This window comes from Eulemur rufifrons, chromosome 7, assembly GCF_041146395.1.
Source record: "Eulemur rufifrons isolate Redbay chromosome 7, OSU_ERuf_1, whole genome shotgun sequence".
NCBI classification, from domain to species: domain Eukaryota; kingdom Metazoa; phylum Chordata; class Mammalia; order Primates; family Lemuridae; genus Eulemur; species Eulemur rufifrons.
Genome location: NC_090989.1, coordinates 1,844,766 through 1,858,166, shown reverse-complemented (window position 1 = coordinate 1,858,166; position 13,401 = coordinate 1,844,766). Strand labels below are relative to the sequence as shown.

General features: G+C 43.7%; 1 protein-coding gene across 1 annotated transcript in view; it reads right to left on the bottom strand.

The window, feature by feature from the left end:
• UBE2G2 (ubiquitin conjugating enzyme E2 G2) overlaps window positions 1–13,401 on the bottom strand; it is a 37,772-nt gene that overhangs the window by 15,928 nt on the left and 8,443 nt on the right. The window contains exons 2-3 of the mRNA XM_069472218.1: window positions 2,511–2,546; window positions 2,374–2,419 (exon numbers count right to left, since the gene is read on the bottom strand). Coding sequence (XP_069328319.1) covers window positions 2,374–2,419; window positions 2,511–2,546 — 82 coding nt within the window. The remainder of the gene's footprint in view (window positions 1–2,373; window positions 2,420–2,510; window positions 2,547–13,401) is intronic.

Below are 13,401 nucleotides of genomic sequence, written 5' to 3'. Positions count from 1 at the left end.
ATCCTCAGACAAGGCCCGATGTATGTGTGGCCCAAATATCAGAAAAGACATTTTCTTCACCAGCCCCGAAGGCAGCACAGCAGCAAGAGCTGACAGCATTAGACTTCCAAGACGCAAGCCTGGTTTTCGGAAACACCAGGGTACAGAAGTGGCCCTGGAAACCATCAAAGAATAGAGAGAGAGGAGAAAACCTCTCACTGAGGGTAAAAGCTCAGTCAGCTGTCTGCCAAAACAGCAGTGGAGAGGACAGTTAATTCCCTCATAGATGTTTTAAGCACATTTGTAAACGGCCTCAAAACCCAGACTCGCCAGGATCTTCAAGCAGGGGAATTCCACACAAATGCAAAAGCCTTATTCAAACACAAAGTGCTCTACCTAAAAATAGTTCTCATTACTTTTTAAGATAGGTTTTCAAAATATTGGTTTAATTTTACACTGTTTATCTAAAATTAGTAATAGTTACCCTCACAGATTTTTAACAATGAACAACATTTTTTTAAAAACCACATTGGAAGGCTCAACTGTTCCTTTAACGAGCGTCTAACTGTAGTTGCCATGGATACACATGAGCCAAATCCTGCAAACCACAGACCTGCCAGGAGCCTCGACCTCTGCACTCAGGGCTCCCACCCATCCACGACCCTAGGACGGGACTGCCGCCCAGGTGACGTGTGTGAGTGCAGGTGTGTCTGTTTACACACGACACAGCAGGCTACACAGCAGTTCATATGTGTGATCTCCTGCCTCTATAAATATGCAAAGGCCGCCCCTGACAACAAGTGCGAGACACAACACTCCACTACCTAGAACAGCGCTAATCGTGAGACTTCACACCCATCTTGTAACTTCCTTAGAGTGAAAGACACAATACCATGTTAGGTACAACACCGACTCCAGAAACGTTGAGACACAGGAAAAACACATGCCACAGGCCCAAGAAATCAGGGTACTCCAAATTATCAGGAAACATCAGGCCTGCTGTACTTTCTTTGGGTAGTGTTTGCTGATGATTAAAAAAAAAATTTTACTTATCAGAAAGACTCATTTTCACATCAATTTTCATGCATTATCCAACCTCCACAGACGGCACTTAGTAGCAGTTTCATGGAGCGCTAAGAACTTATGTGGTGCTAGCAACAGGGAAATTCTAAAGTGTGACGAAATTTAAGATGCGCCCTAGGCCAGGCGCAGTGGCTCACGCCTGTAATCCTAACACTCTAGGAGGCCAAGGCAGGTGGATCGTTTGAGCTCAGGAGTTCGAGACCAGCCTGAGCAAGAGTGAGACCCCATCTCTACTAAAAATAGAAACAAATTATATGGACAGCTAAAAATATATACAGAAAAATTAGCTGGGCATGGTGGCGCATGCCTGTAGTCCCAGCTACTCGGGAGGCTGAGGCAGAAGAATTGCTTGAGCCCAGGAGTTTGAGGTTGCTGTGAGCTAGGCTGACACCACGGCACTCTAGCCCGGGCAACAGAGTGAGACTCTGTCTCAAAAAAAAAAAAAAAAATGCACCCTCAACTCAGACCAGAGCCCACGGGAGCACTTCTCAATCCTATGAAACCCACCCTGGGAACTTTCTAGTGAACTGAAAGAACTAATCCACTAATGAGAAAACTGAGAGACTGATTATAAATTTCAACTTCCTGAATTTTACCTAATCTAACATTATTGCAAATATACTAAGTCTAAGAGTGGCCAAAAATTGCACATCTAAGATGGAAAGAAGAAAAGCAAAAGGCCTGAATCAGGGCCACAGAACACTCTAGAACTGGGGTCCATGTTTCTCCTTCCAAGCGACACACTGCAAGTGGCATGCCGCGAAATCTGGAACCACACTGCTCACCTTAGAGCTGAGCCACGTCTTGGGTCAGAAACAACACAAGGCCTGCAGCCCAGACAAGGCGAACAGAGGAAGCAGAAGCGGCAGAGGGAGGCGGACGGGAGGAAAGGAGAAGGGAGAGAAGTCCGGCCCACGGCAGGGCAGGCCCATGCCGGCTAACAGGCGTCTCTGAGGACCCTTTTCTCACTGCCAAAACCTTGGACGTCCAGGGACTTCTGGAAGCCAAAGCCACCCACGGTTTTTGAGGATAGCTCACCAAGACCACACAATATTCCAAAATTACCATCTTAAAACTCTACAAATATGTAATATTTATAACTAAGCCTTTTGTTGGTTCTAAGGAAACTGTCATTTCTTTTGGATCAATATTTGTTTTCTGCTTTCAGAGTAACAGACCAGAGAAGATTTGGAAGGTACGAGAGCTACTTTTTTCCAGGTGACGCTTGTGAGCACAGCCACACTGCTAAAGTAATTCTTGGGTCTAATTTCCAATAAAGCCCTAAGAACAATACACATATGATTAACTTACATGATCAATGCCTCCCATTCAAAAAAATTCTCTTCATTCATGGGGCCTGCAGGGAAAGAAAAATTCTACATTTTAACTCTGAAGGCAACTTTAGAAATTAAAAGTAAAGGATAAGGATGTTAATATTTGTACCTCACCTGCCACAATTCCTTCCGGAGGATTCAGTGTTAATTCTGTAAAATAAAAAACAAAACCATTACTAAACAATGAATGTTATATTGTCATTTTAACAAAACACGTTTACAAAGTATGTGAGACTATAAATTATAGAGTTCACATATTAACAGATGGGGAATGTGTGAAAGAACTATGTGAACAGTTCTTTACACCAACAAAATACTGTCTTTCCAAAATAGGCCTGCTGGTTATGCTGATTAAAGTCCATTAATCTAACACAGTATGTTATTTTCCAACTGAATGGTACTGTCACTTTAAGAGTTGGCACAAACCTTTCTCAACGTAACAGACTAGAAGTATCAACAAGAACTGAGGTTGCAAAAGTTGGACATTATCAAACATGACAAACATGTTATAAGTTAGCTATTGATCTTCACTGCTCCCCTACAAACTCTGTCAGCCCCCACAGACCTGGTATTCTACAGAGTATCAGACTTCAGCACTCAAAATAAAAAAAACAAGAAAAGTCAACAGCAATTTAAAATAGTACTCGTTGAAGACTTGAGGCCCAGCTCTGCCACTGATCTTGGCCTCTTAGTTTTCCACCTGCTGGGGCGGGAGGCTGCAGAACGAAGCCGCCCATTGGCATTTTGCAAAGGCAGGAACAGGAGGGCAGAGTCACAGCAGGAAGGGTGGCAACACGGGGTCAGCAACAGGCCAGAAATGTACTCTCTGTTTGGGCAGAGTGCTGGGGAAATCAGTAAAATAGTACGTAAATGTCAAAGAGATCAACAAAACCAAAAGGTGACTCTTTGAAGAGACAGAAAATTAATAAATCCCTGCCAAATAAACAGAAGGCGTAAGGACTGAAAAAGAAACAGAACTCATTATTCACAATGCTGTGTTTAATGCATAGAAAGTCCAAAGAACGCAAAAATAAACTAGAAAAGTGAGTTTTCACAAAGTTGCTGAACATGAGGTCAATATATCTAACTGAACTGTACAGTCATCCCTCTGGGTTTTGGGGGAATTGGTTCCACGATCTCCCGTGGATACCAAAATCCATGCAAGTCCCTGATCTAAAATGGCAGAGTATTTGCATATAACCTGTGGACTTCCTCCTCTATAACTTTAAATCATCTCTAGAGTACTTATAATACCTAACATAATGCAAATGCTACATATTTGTTATACTGTACTGTCTAGGGAATAATGACAAGAAAAAAGTTTGTACATGTTCAGTACAGACACAATTTTTTTTAATATTTTCAATCTATGGTTGGTTGAATCCACAGATCAGAACCCCTAGACCCAGAAGCCAACTGTGTTAGCAAGTCAGAAAATGAAAAGTCTAAAAAAGACACCACTGATAATGGAAAACCCTCGGAAGAAAGTTTTTGAAAGACTTACGAGGTCTCTAACAGAACACAAACATTAACACAAAGTTTTAAAAGACCTTAGTAAGTAGGGATTATATCATGTTCATCGATTAAAAACTCAGTATTATAAAAATATCAATCCTCCTCAAACTGAACCTACAGATTCAATGCAACCTCTGTTAAGATCTCATGTTTTCTTGTTTTAATTTGGCAAGATAACTTTTTTTAATTTACCATAAACTCAACCAAGTGGTAGACAAGGTGACCCTAAAAGATGTATAAAGATTCAATGACCAGGAATAACCAGGACACTCTCTAGAAAGGTCCATGCACGAGCTGTCAGGACCTCTCACAAAGCTCCAGTAACTAAGGCATGTGGTGTGGCCCAGCGTCACGCAGAGCGCTGGGACGAAGACAGCGCCGGCACACGCCCCGGCCAACACAGCCCTCGGCCTGCTACAAAAGCACCCACAGCAGAGGCAAAAGCAGTCTTTTCAATTAACGATGCCCATCTGTAAGACCAAAAAATAAAGCTTTTACCACATACAAAAATCAAAACATATACAAGAGAAAAAGGAGGGCGGGGCAACAGATCTGAACAGACTCTTCACCAAAGACGACGCAGATGGTGCTACAGTCTGAGTGTCTGGGTCCCCTCAAAGTCCGTATGTTGAAGTCCCAATAGACGTGGTGCTGGGCGGGGGGGCCTCTGAGAGGCGACCGGGTCGTGAGGGGGGAGCCCTCGTGACGGGACTTGGTGCCTTTAGAAGAAGAAACAGAGGGGAGGCGATTTCCCTCTCAGCCATGTGCAGACACGATGAGAAAACAGCCAACTGCAAACCGGGAGAAGAGTCATCAGAGGCTGGATGTGCCAGAGCCTTGATCCCGACCTCCCAGAAGTCCAAGCAATTCCCAGAATTGTGAGCAATAAACGTTTGCTGTTTAACTCCCCTCCCACCCACCTCAGTCTATGGTATTTTTGTTACTGTAGCCTGAACTGATGAAACAGGTGGCAGGTAAGCAATGAAAAGACGCTCAACATAACGGAAATGCAAACTAAAACCAGAAGGAGATACTGGTAAATATCGTTAACGTTATAAATACCTTTATTTAGTCACAATAGAATGGGTAAAATTAAAAAGACTGCCAATACACCACGGGTTGGCAAGTTCAGCAATCAGATCTCTAGCGCATCACCGACAGGAATGCAAAATGGTTCGGCTGCCCTTCAGTGAACAGCTTGACCATTTTGGTAAAGTTAAACACACACTCACCCTCCGACCCAGCAATCTACTGGGTCTTACGTCCCCGCAGACTCACATGTGAATGTTCACAGTAGCTAAATTCAACATAGCCCCCAACTGGAAACAACCCAAATGTCCATACAATGGAAAGTGAACCAAAGTGTCCATCGCTACAGTGGAATGTTACTCAGTAATAAAAAGGCACAGACTATGGATCCGTGCCACATACACGCTCTCGGAGCACTATACTAAGTGAAAGAAGCCTGACACAAAATACTGTGCATTGTGATTCTATTTACGTGACATTTTAGAAAAAGCAAATCTACAGTAATGGAAAGCAAATCAGACGTTGCCAGGAGCCAGAAGGAACGGGAAGGGACTGCAAAGGGGCCAAGGGAGCTCTTCCAGGCAATGGAAACGTCCTGCATCACAGCTGTCACCATGGCCACACACACTGTATACTGGTCAAAGCACAAAGGATTATGTATATGAAATCAGCACATTTCATTGTGTGTAAATTTTATCTCAATAAAGCTAACCTTTCCAATTAATTTTAGCTGTCTTATGAAATATAAAACAATAAATCTCTTAGAGGACAATACTGGAGAGTATCTTCAAGCTCTTAGTATAAAGACTTCTTGAATAGGATTGGCAATAAATCCAATAACCAAAAAGCACTATCCACAAAGAAAAATACTGATACAATTAAGAACATTAAAATTTAAAATTCTGATGTCAAAAGATACCTTTAAGAGAATGAAAAGATAAGCTCTGGAGAGGAATAAATTTGCAACAGATATAACCAACAAAAGGCTAATATCCAGAACTTCTAAAGAATGCCTTACAAATCAATTTTTTTGTTGTTGTTGTTGAGACAGAGTCTCACTTTGTTGCCCAGGCTAGAGTGAGTGCCGTGGCGTCAGCTTAGCTCACAGCAACCTCAGACTCCTCGGCTTAAGCGATCCTACTGCCTCAGCCTCCCAAGTAGCTGGGACTACAGGCATGCGCCACCATGCCCGGCTAATTTTTTTTTATATAGATTTTTAGTTGTCCATATAATGTCTTTCTATTTTTTAGTAGAGACGGGGTCTCGCTCAGGCTGGTCTCGAACTCCTGACCTTGAGCAATCCACCCGCCTCGGCCTCCCAGAGTGCCAGGATTACAGGCGTGAGCCACCGCGCCCGGCCACAAATCAATTTTTAAAAATATAAACAACCCAAAAGAAAAATGTGCAAGAGACTTGCACAGGCATTTTACAAAAAAAGAACCTAAGCAGCTCATAAACACATGACAAGGCGCTCAGCCTCGTCAATCCTGGGGAAATGTGAAGTGAAGCCACAATGCAATACTACCACACCCACAAGAATAACCTAACAACCAAAGTGTAAAATACAGGCAGTAGGAAGCACCTGCAAGGATGTGAAGGGACAGAAACATCTTTGCTGGTGGAGTATAAATTGGTTTAACCACTCTGGAGAAGACTCTGGTATTATGTGCTCTGTTCCAGCAGTTCCTCTGAGCAGTCTCTCCTCAGCGGCAACACTGCACACACAGGCACCCAAGACGTGCCTAAGACTACTCGCAGCAGCATTATTAGCAATAGCTAGAAAATGGAACGAACCCAAGCATCCACCAGAAGAGATCAGTACATTGTGGTATTAATACAATGGAACAAAATGAAAATAAATAACCCACAGCTACACACAATACATAATGTTGTGCACAAAGAAGCCAAACCTAAAAGAATACATAATACAAAATTACATTTATAGATAGTTCAAAAACAGGCCGGGCACTGTGGTTCATGCCTATAATCCCAGCACTTTGGGAGGCCAAGGCAGGAGGATCACTTGAGCCTAGGAGTTTGAGACCAGCCTGAGCAACATAGCAAGACCTCATCTCTACAAAACATTTTTTAAAACTTAGCCAGGCATGGCAGCACATTCCTGTAGTCCCAGCTACTCGGGAGGCTGAGCCAGGAGGATCGTTTGAGCCCAGGAGTTTGAGGTTGCTGTGGGCTGTGATGATGCCACTGCACTCCAGCCTGGGCAACAGAAAGAGACCTTGTCTCTTAAAAAAGAAAGAAATGTATAAATCAAAATTCTGTGAAGACTATAATCCCAGCACTCTGGGAGGCTGAGCCAGGAGGATCACTTGAGCCCAGGAGTTTGAGGTTGCAGAGAGCTGGGATGATGCCACCGCACTCCAGCCCAGGTATCGGAGTGAGACCCTGTCTCAAAACAAACAAACAAAAAAACAGGCAACACTAGATTGCCCTATTTAAGAATGCATGCTTTTGTGGAAAAACAAAGAGAAGCAAGACAAGAATGCTCCTATAAGCACAGACAGCACTACCTTGGGGTTAGGGGCACAACGCTGCTCTCTCTGAAGCTGGTGACTTCCCTGCACCCGGGAGGTGACGTCTCTGTGATAACTCACTGAGCTGAACATGTCTTTCCCTGAACTTTTCTCTACGTCAGGTATGTTCCACGCTAATGAACGGTGTTAAAAGTTGTGCTGCAACAGTCCAGGCAGGCGGCTTGGACCAGAGCGGCAACTGTCCAAGTGGCACGTCGGTGGTCTACTCTGCAGGTGGGATGGCAGGATTGCTGATGAAGTGGACGTGGTCTCTGAGGAGAAAGAAGAATGGTCCCAGGTTTTTGACCCAAACAACTGAGTAAACGGTGATACACGAGGATGGAAAGGGAGGAGGAGCAAGTTCAAGAGAAAACCAGCAGTTCTAATTGAAAAATATATTAAGGTTGAGAAGTCTAGTACACAGACAAGCAAAGATGACAGGCAGGTGGCTGGACAAGTGAGTCTGAAGCTCAAAGGAAAGACTGACATTGGAGATATAAATCTGGGAGTTTTTTGCATCAAACACACATAACCCCTGGGGACTGGCTGGGCCCCTCTGAAGCAGTATTTCCCGGGAAAGATTTGGAAATACAGGCGTCATTTTTTGGCATCCACAATGATTGGGGAATACTACTGCCATTTAGTTGAAAAGGGCCAGGAATGCTCAACATCCTGCCATAAACAAGGCGCACAAAAGAAAAACTATTTCACAGCTGCAATCACATCTGCTGCGAGACACTGATCCAGGAACAAAGGTGCAGAAGACAGCCAAGCACTATTACCAAGCGTATGCTAACACCGAGAAGGGGAAAAAGAGAGACAGCGGGAGACACTAAGGAGATGCCAGCAGAGGAGGACAAACAGGAGTGTTGACCCCAAAAGTCAAGTGCATTAACTTATTTCAAGGAGGGAGGAATCAAAGGGGAATGAGGTCAAGTGTCAGGAAGGCTGAGAGCCTTGGATTTCACAAGATACACCTGGATAGTCTCCCTTTCTATCTCTTCATGGGGAGTGGACTGGGAGAAATAACCGAAGAACCCAATTTGCCAGGCTTTATACACCCAATCATCTGAAATGTCCAGGTTTTGTGTCTACAGTCAAATCACCTAATTATAAGAAAAAGGTAACAGATTAAGGCAGATGGATTTTAAACTGCTAAATGGGCAGGAGCAGGGGAAAACACAGTGTTAGTGGGAAACACAGGAGGGTGCCTAAGAACAAAACACAGACGAGTTCTATTAATCGCTTTCTGGGACCATCAGGAGGAGCCTGTGCCAAGAAGAGCTGGCCCAATCCTGCACTTGGAGTCCCCTTTGGCACCTCCCCCGGTGGCAGCCTCCCGCAGGGAGAGGGAAAGGGTGGTCAGAAAGCCGCAGCTCAGGACCTGCTCTTCTCCAAGGCAGACAGGCGTGCACGGCCCTCCCGCCGGCATCGTGATTCAACAGCAGCCTCTGCTGGTCAACAGAGAACTGCAGGAAGTTAGTTCGGAGAACGGAGGGAATGTTTCTGGACTACACTTTCTTCCCAAACATACACACAAAAAGCCACATACGGTTTCCTGTGTTCACTGATAAAAACAAGTTCAAAAAAAGAAACAGATCTTAATATCATGGAAATTTTAAAAGACTACTCCTTGCCACTGATTCCTTGAGAATGCCAATTTGTTAAAAACTTATTTTTCTTAAAATAGTAGCTTAAAAATTGCCTCCAATGCAAAATGAAATATAAATTCAACCTTTGACCCAGCAATCCCATTTCTAGGAATCTATCCCATAGATACACTGGCAAAACTAAGAAAAGACATATGCATAAGGCCATTTATTTCAGGATTATTTGTAATAGCAAAAAACTGGAAAGGACCCAAACGTCCATCAGTAGGGACCCGTCAAATTATGACAATTTACCAACGCAGTACTTTGCGGCTGTAAATACCTCTATGTGCTAGCATAGAATGAATTCCAAGCCATATTACATGAAAAAAGTAAGGCTGAGAAAAGTGTGTAACTAAGGTCTTTAAAGAGGTAATAAAGATCACATGAGGTCATCAGAGTGGGCCCTAGTCCAGTCTGACTGGTGTCCTCGTAAGAGGAGATTAGAACAGAGAAGCCCAGAGGACAAGGGCACCAGAGGAAACCAGCCCGGCCACACCTGGGTCTGGGACTTCCAGACTCCAAGCCCATGAGGAAATAAATTTCTTTGGGTAAGACACGCAGTTTGTGGTACTACAGCCCTAGCTAACTAATATAGCATTCGAACTGGATTGCCAGTTGCAAATAATTTGCAAACAGACTTTGACCTTTATTTCACACCATATATAAACCTTTACTTGATGTAGATCACAGATCTAAATATTAAGAGCTAAAAATATAAATCATCTAGAAGAAATCATAGAAGAAAATCTTAGTGATCTGACATTTAGCAATGATTTCTTAAATACACAAAAGCAAGAACTATTTTAAAAGTCAATAAATTAGACCTCATTGAAATTTAAACAAACAAACAAACCAACCAACCAACCAACCCTGCTCTTTAAAAGGCACTCTCATGAAAATTAAAAGGCAAGCCACATGAGGCATTGTTCAATGGGTATGGCTTCGGCCACACAGAGTTCTAGAGATCTGCTGTACAATGAGCAGAGTTAACACTACAATGTACACTTAAAAACTGTTAAGAGGGTAGCACTACGTGTTTACCACAATAAAAAAAAAAGGAAAGCTGCAGGAAGAATATTTACAAGACAAATATCCAACGAAAGACTTGCATCCACATTACATAATGAACTCTTACAACAAGAAAATCAACACAATTAAAAAATGAGCAGATTCGGCCAGGCGCAGTGGCTCACGCCTGTAATCCTAGCACTGTGGAAGGCCGAGGCCGGAGATCACTCGAGGTCAGGAGTTTGAGACCAGCCTGAGCAAGAGTGAGACCCCCCACTCCCACCCCCGTCTCTACTAAAAAAATAGAAAGAAATTAGCTGGACAACTAAAAATATATAGAAAAAAAAAATTAGCCAGGCATAGTGGCTCATGCCTGTAGTTCCAGGTACTCGGGAGACTGAGGCAGTAGGATTGCTTGAGCTCAGGAGTTTGAGGTTGCTGTGAGCTAGGCTGACACCATGGCACTCTAGCCTGGGCAACAGAGTGAGACTCTGTCTCAAAAAAAAAAAAAAGGGCAGACTCAAGACATTTCATCAAAAAAGACATGGATGGCAAATAAACACACAAAATGATGCTCAGCATCACTAGTCATTAGGGAAATGCAAATTAAAACCACCATAAGATACTGCTGCACACCCAACAGAATGGTTAACATTTTAAAAACTAACCATACCGAGTGTCAGCAAGGAGGTGGGCAACTGGAACTCTGCGTACACGGCTAGCGGGAATGCGACGTGGTACGACCACCTGGGAAGAGAGCCTAGTGGCTTCTTTAAAAACTAAACATACACTTCACATGTGACCCAAGTGTTTACACAGGAGGAAGGACAGCCTGGATCCACAGAAAGACATGTACACAAATGCTCACAGCAGGTTTATTTGCACAAGCCAAGAACCAAAAACAACCCGACTGTCCGTAACAGGTAAACACATAAACGAACGGTAGCCTATCCACACAGTGGAATTGCTACTCTGCAATAAAAAGCAATGAGCTACTACTGACGCAAGCAGCAACACGGATGAATCCAAGCACACTCATGCTGAGTGAGAGAAGTCTGATCAAAGAAAATGTGAAACACTCTACGGAAAGGCCAGCGACTGCCTGGGAACTGGGGCACGGAGGGCAGCTCGTCACCTTGCCTGCATTGCACAGGAATGCACGTCCACCAAAATTCGTCAGATTGCACACTTGAAATATTATGTCCATTTATCGTGTGTCAGTAATACCTCAAAGCTACTTTTTCTTAAAGGTGGCTGTGAAAGAAAGACACCACAAAAGCCAAAAAGACAAAGCACAAACAGGGACAAAACAATTGTAACGCGTATCACCAACACAGGATTGGGGATATACAAAGGGATAGGGAATACATAAAGAACTCCTACAAGTCAGTAAGAAAAAGACAGATGACTCATGTGAAGTTGGTAAAAGACATGACCAGACCTTTCACGAAGGAAAAGCCACGAATGGCCTATACACACGAAAGGATGCTCAGCCCCATTCATCGTCACCGAGCTCCATGAGAAGACCCCAAGACGCCACGCCATGCCCATCGGACCGGTAAAATGAAACACTGCACACCACCAAGATGTCCGTGAACTTGACAAGCAACGGGAACTCTTCACTGCTGACGGTAACGCCCGCCAGACAACCACACTGAGAAATAGCCGGGCATTATCTAGTAAAGCCGATTATGTGTGTGCCCCAAATGTGTACCTTGTATGCATGTGCACCGAGACATAGTCAACAACGTTCATAGCAGCACTGTTTGTAAAAATAAAAAATCAGAAATAATCTAAATGTTTACCAATAATGGAATGGATGAATGTTGGCTTATTCATAAAATGGAATACTACTCGGCAGTGAAAAGGAACGACGCTACAGTCACGCCCTGCGTAAGGACGTTTCAGTAGAGGACAGACCGCATATACGAAGGTGGTCTCATACGTTAAAAGAGAGCTGAAACACTCCCATCGCCTACTGATTAAGTCACAGTGGCTTACAGTATTCAAAACAGTAGCACGCTGTAGAGGTTTGTAGCTTAGGAGCAACAGGCGAGCCCATCTAGGTTCGCGTAAGTCACTCCAAGACGTGCAGGCGACGATGCAGTCACCAAACGACATATTTCTCAGAACGTAGCCCTGTCGTCAAGGGACACGTGACTGTACATGCTTCAACATAAACGAATCTCACAAACAAGGCTGAGCAAAAGCTCTGATTTGCAGAAGAACACATACTGTACAATTCCATTTCAATTAAGTTCAAAAACAAGTAAAAATGAACAGTATGTTGTTGAGAAATACGTAAAGAAAGATTGACACAAAATTCAGAAGGGCAGTAACTTCTGCTGGTAGTGGCAGGACAAAGATTTCTAAGTTACTGTTAATGTTCTATTTGAGTATCACGGACACAGTCGTTTTATTATTATTTAACCTGAACAAACACCTTTATGTACTTTTACATATACAATATACTTCACAGTAAGATTTTTTTTTAAACCAAAAAGAGGCAAGTACAGGGAAAGCAGGCGGTCACAGGAAGGACAGACTGGGTCTGGTGGTTCGGGGAGGGCCCCTCCCTGAAAAGGGCCGGCACAGTGGTGAAGCCAGCCAGGGAAGGAAAGTGTCACCACAACTTGAGGGCTAGGGGACAACTATGAGGCCAACGAGGTTGCAGTGCCAAGGCAGAGCCTTATTGGCCACCAAGGTCTCAGGTTTTTACAGTGACGAGGGCCCTGATCTCTGCTGTGCTGAGAGCAGAAGAAAAGACAGCAAGAGGAAGAGGAAGAGGAGCAGCCAGGAAGTCAGGCCAGAGGTGACAGTGGCTTGGGTAAGCAGGGAGTGGGGACGCTGGCATGCATTCTGCGGAGAGGACAACAGATTACCTGTGGGTATCAAAGAGAGGCAGCAAGGACGTTCTGAGGTTTTTAACCCAAATAGCTGGGAGCGTGAGGCTGCCGTGGGTGAGAGGGTGGGCGCGGGGGCAACGGCAGTGGGGAAGAGCAGGCCTCTGAGACACCTAAGTTTCAAGCTCCTGTTATTTAAGTTATTAAGTATGGAATCTCGGATTTCCTTAAGTACTAAGTTGATATCTCTGACATCTCACTTTGACACTTCTTGTTTTATTTTTATTGTGAAGGTACATCCTCATTCTCTCAAATGCACGGTTTGGCTTGTGATCACCTAATTTTTTTTAGAACAATTTTTGTGAAATCATGGATAAGTCAAAAATTCATGTTATTTTCAAATATGAGTTCCATCATAGGACCAATG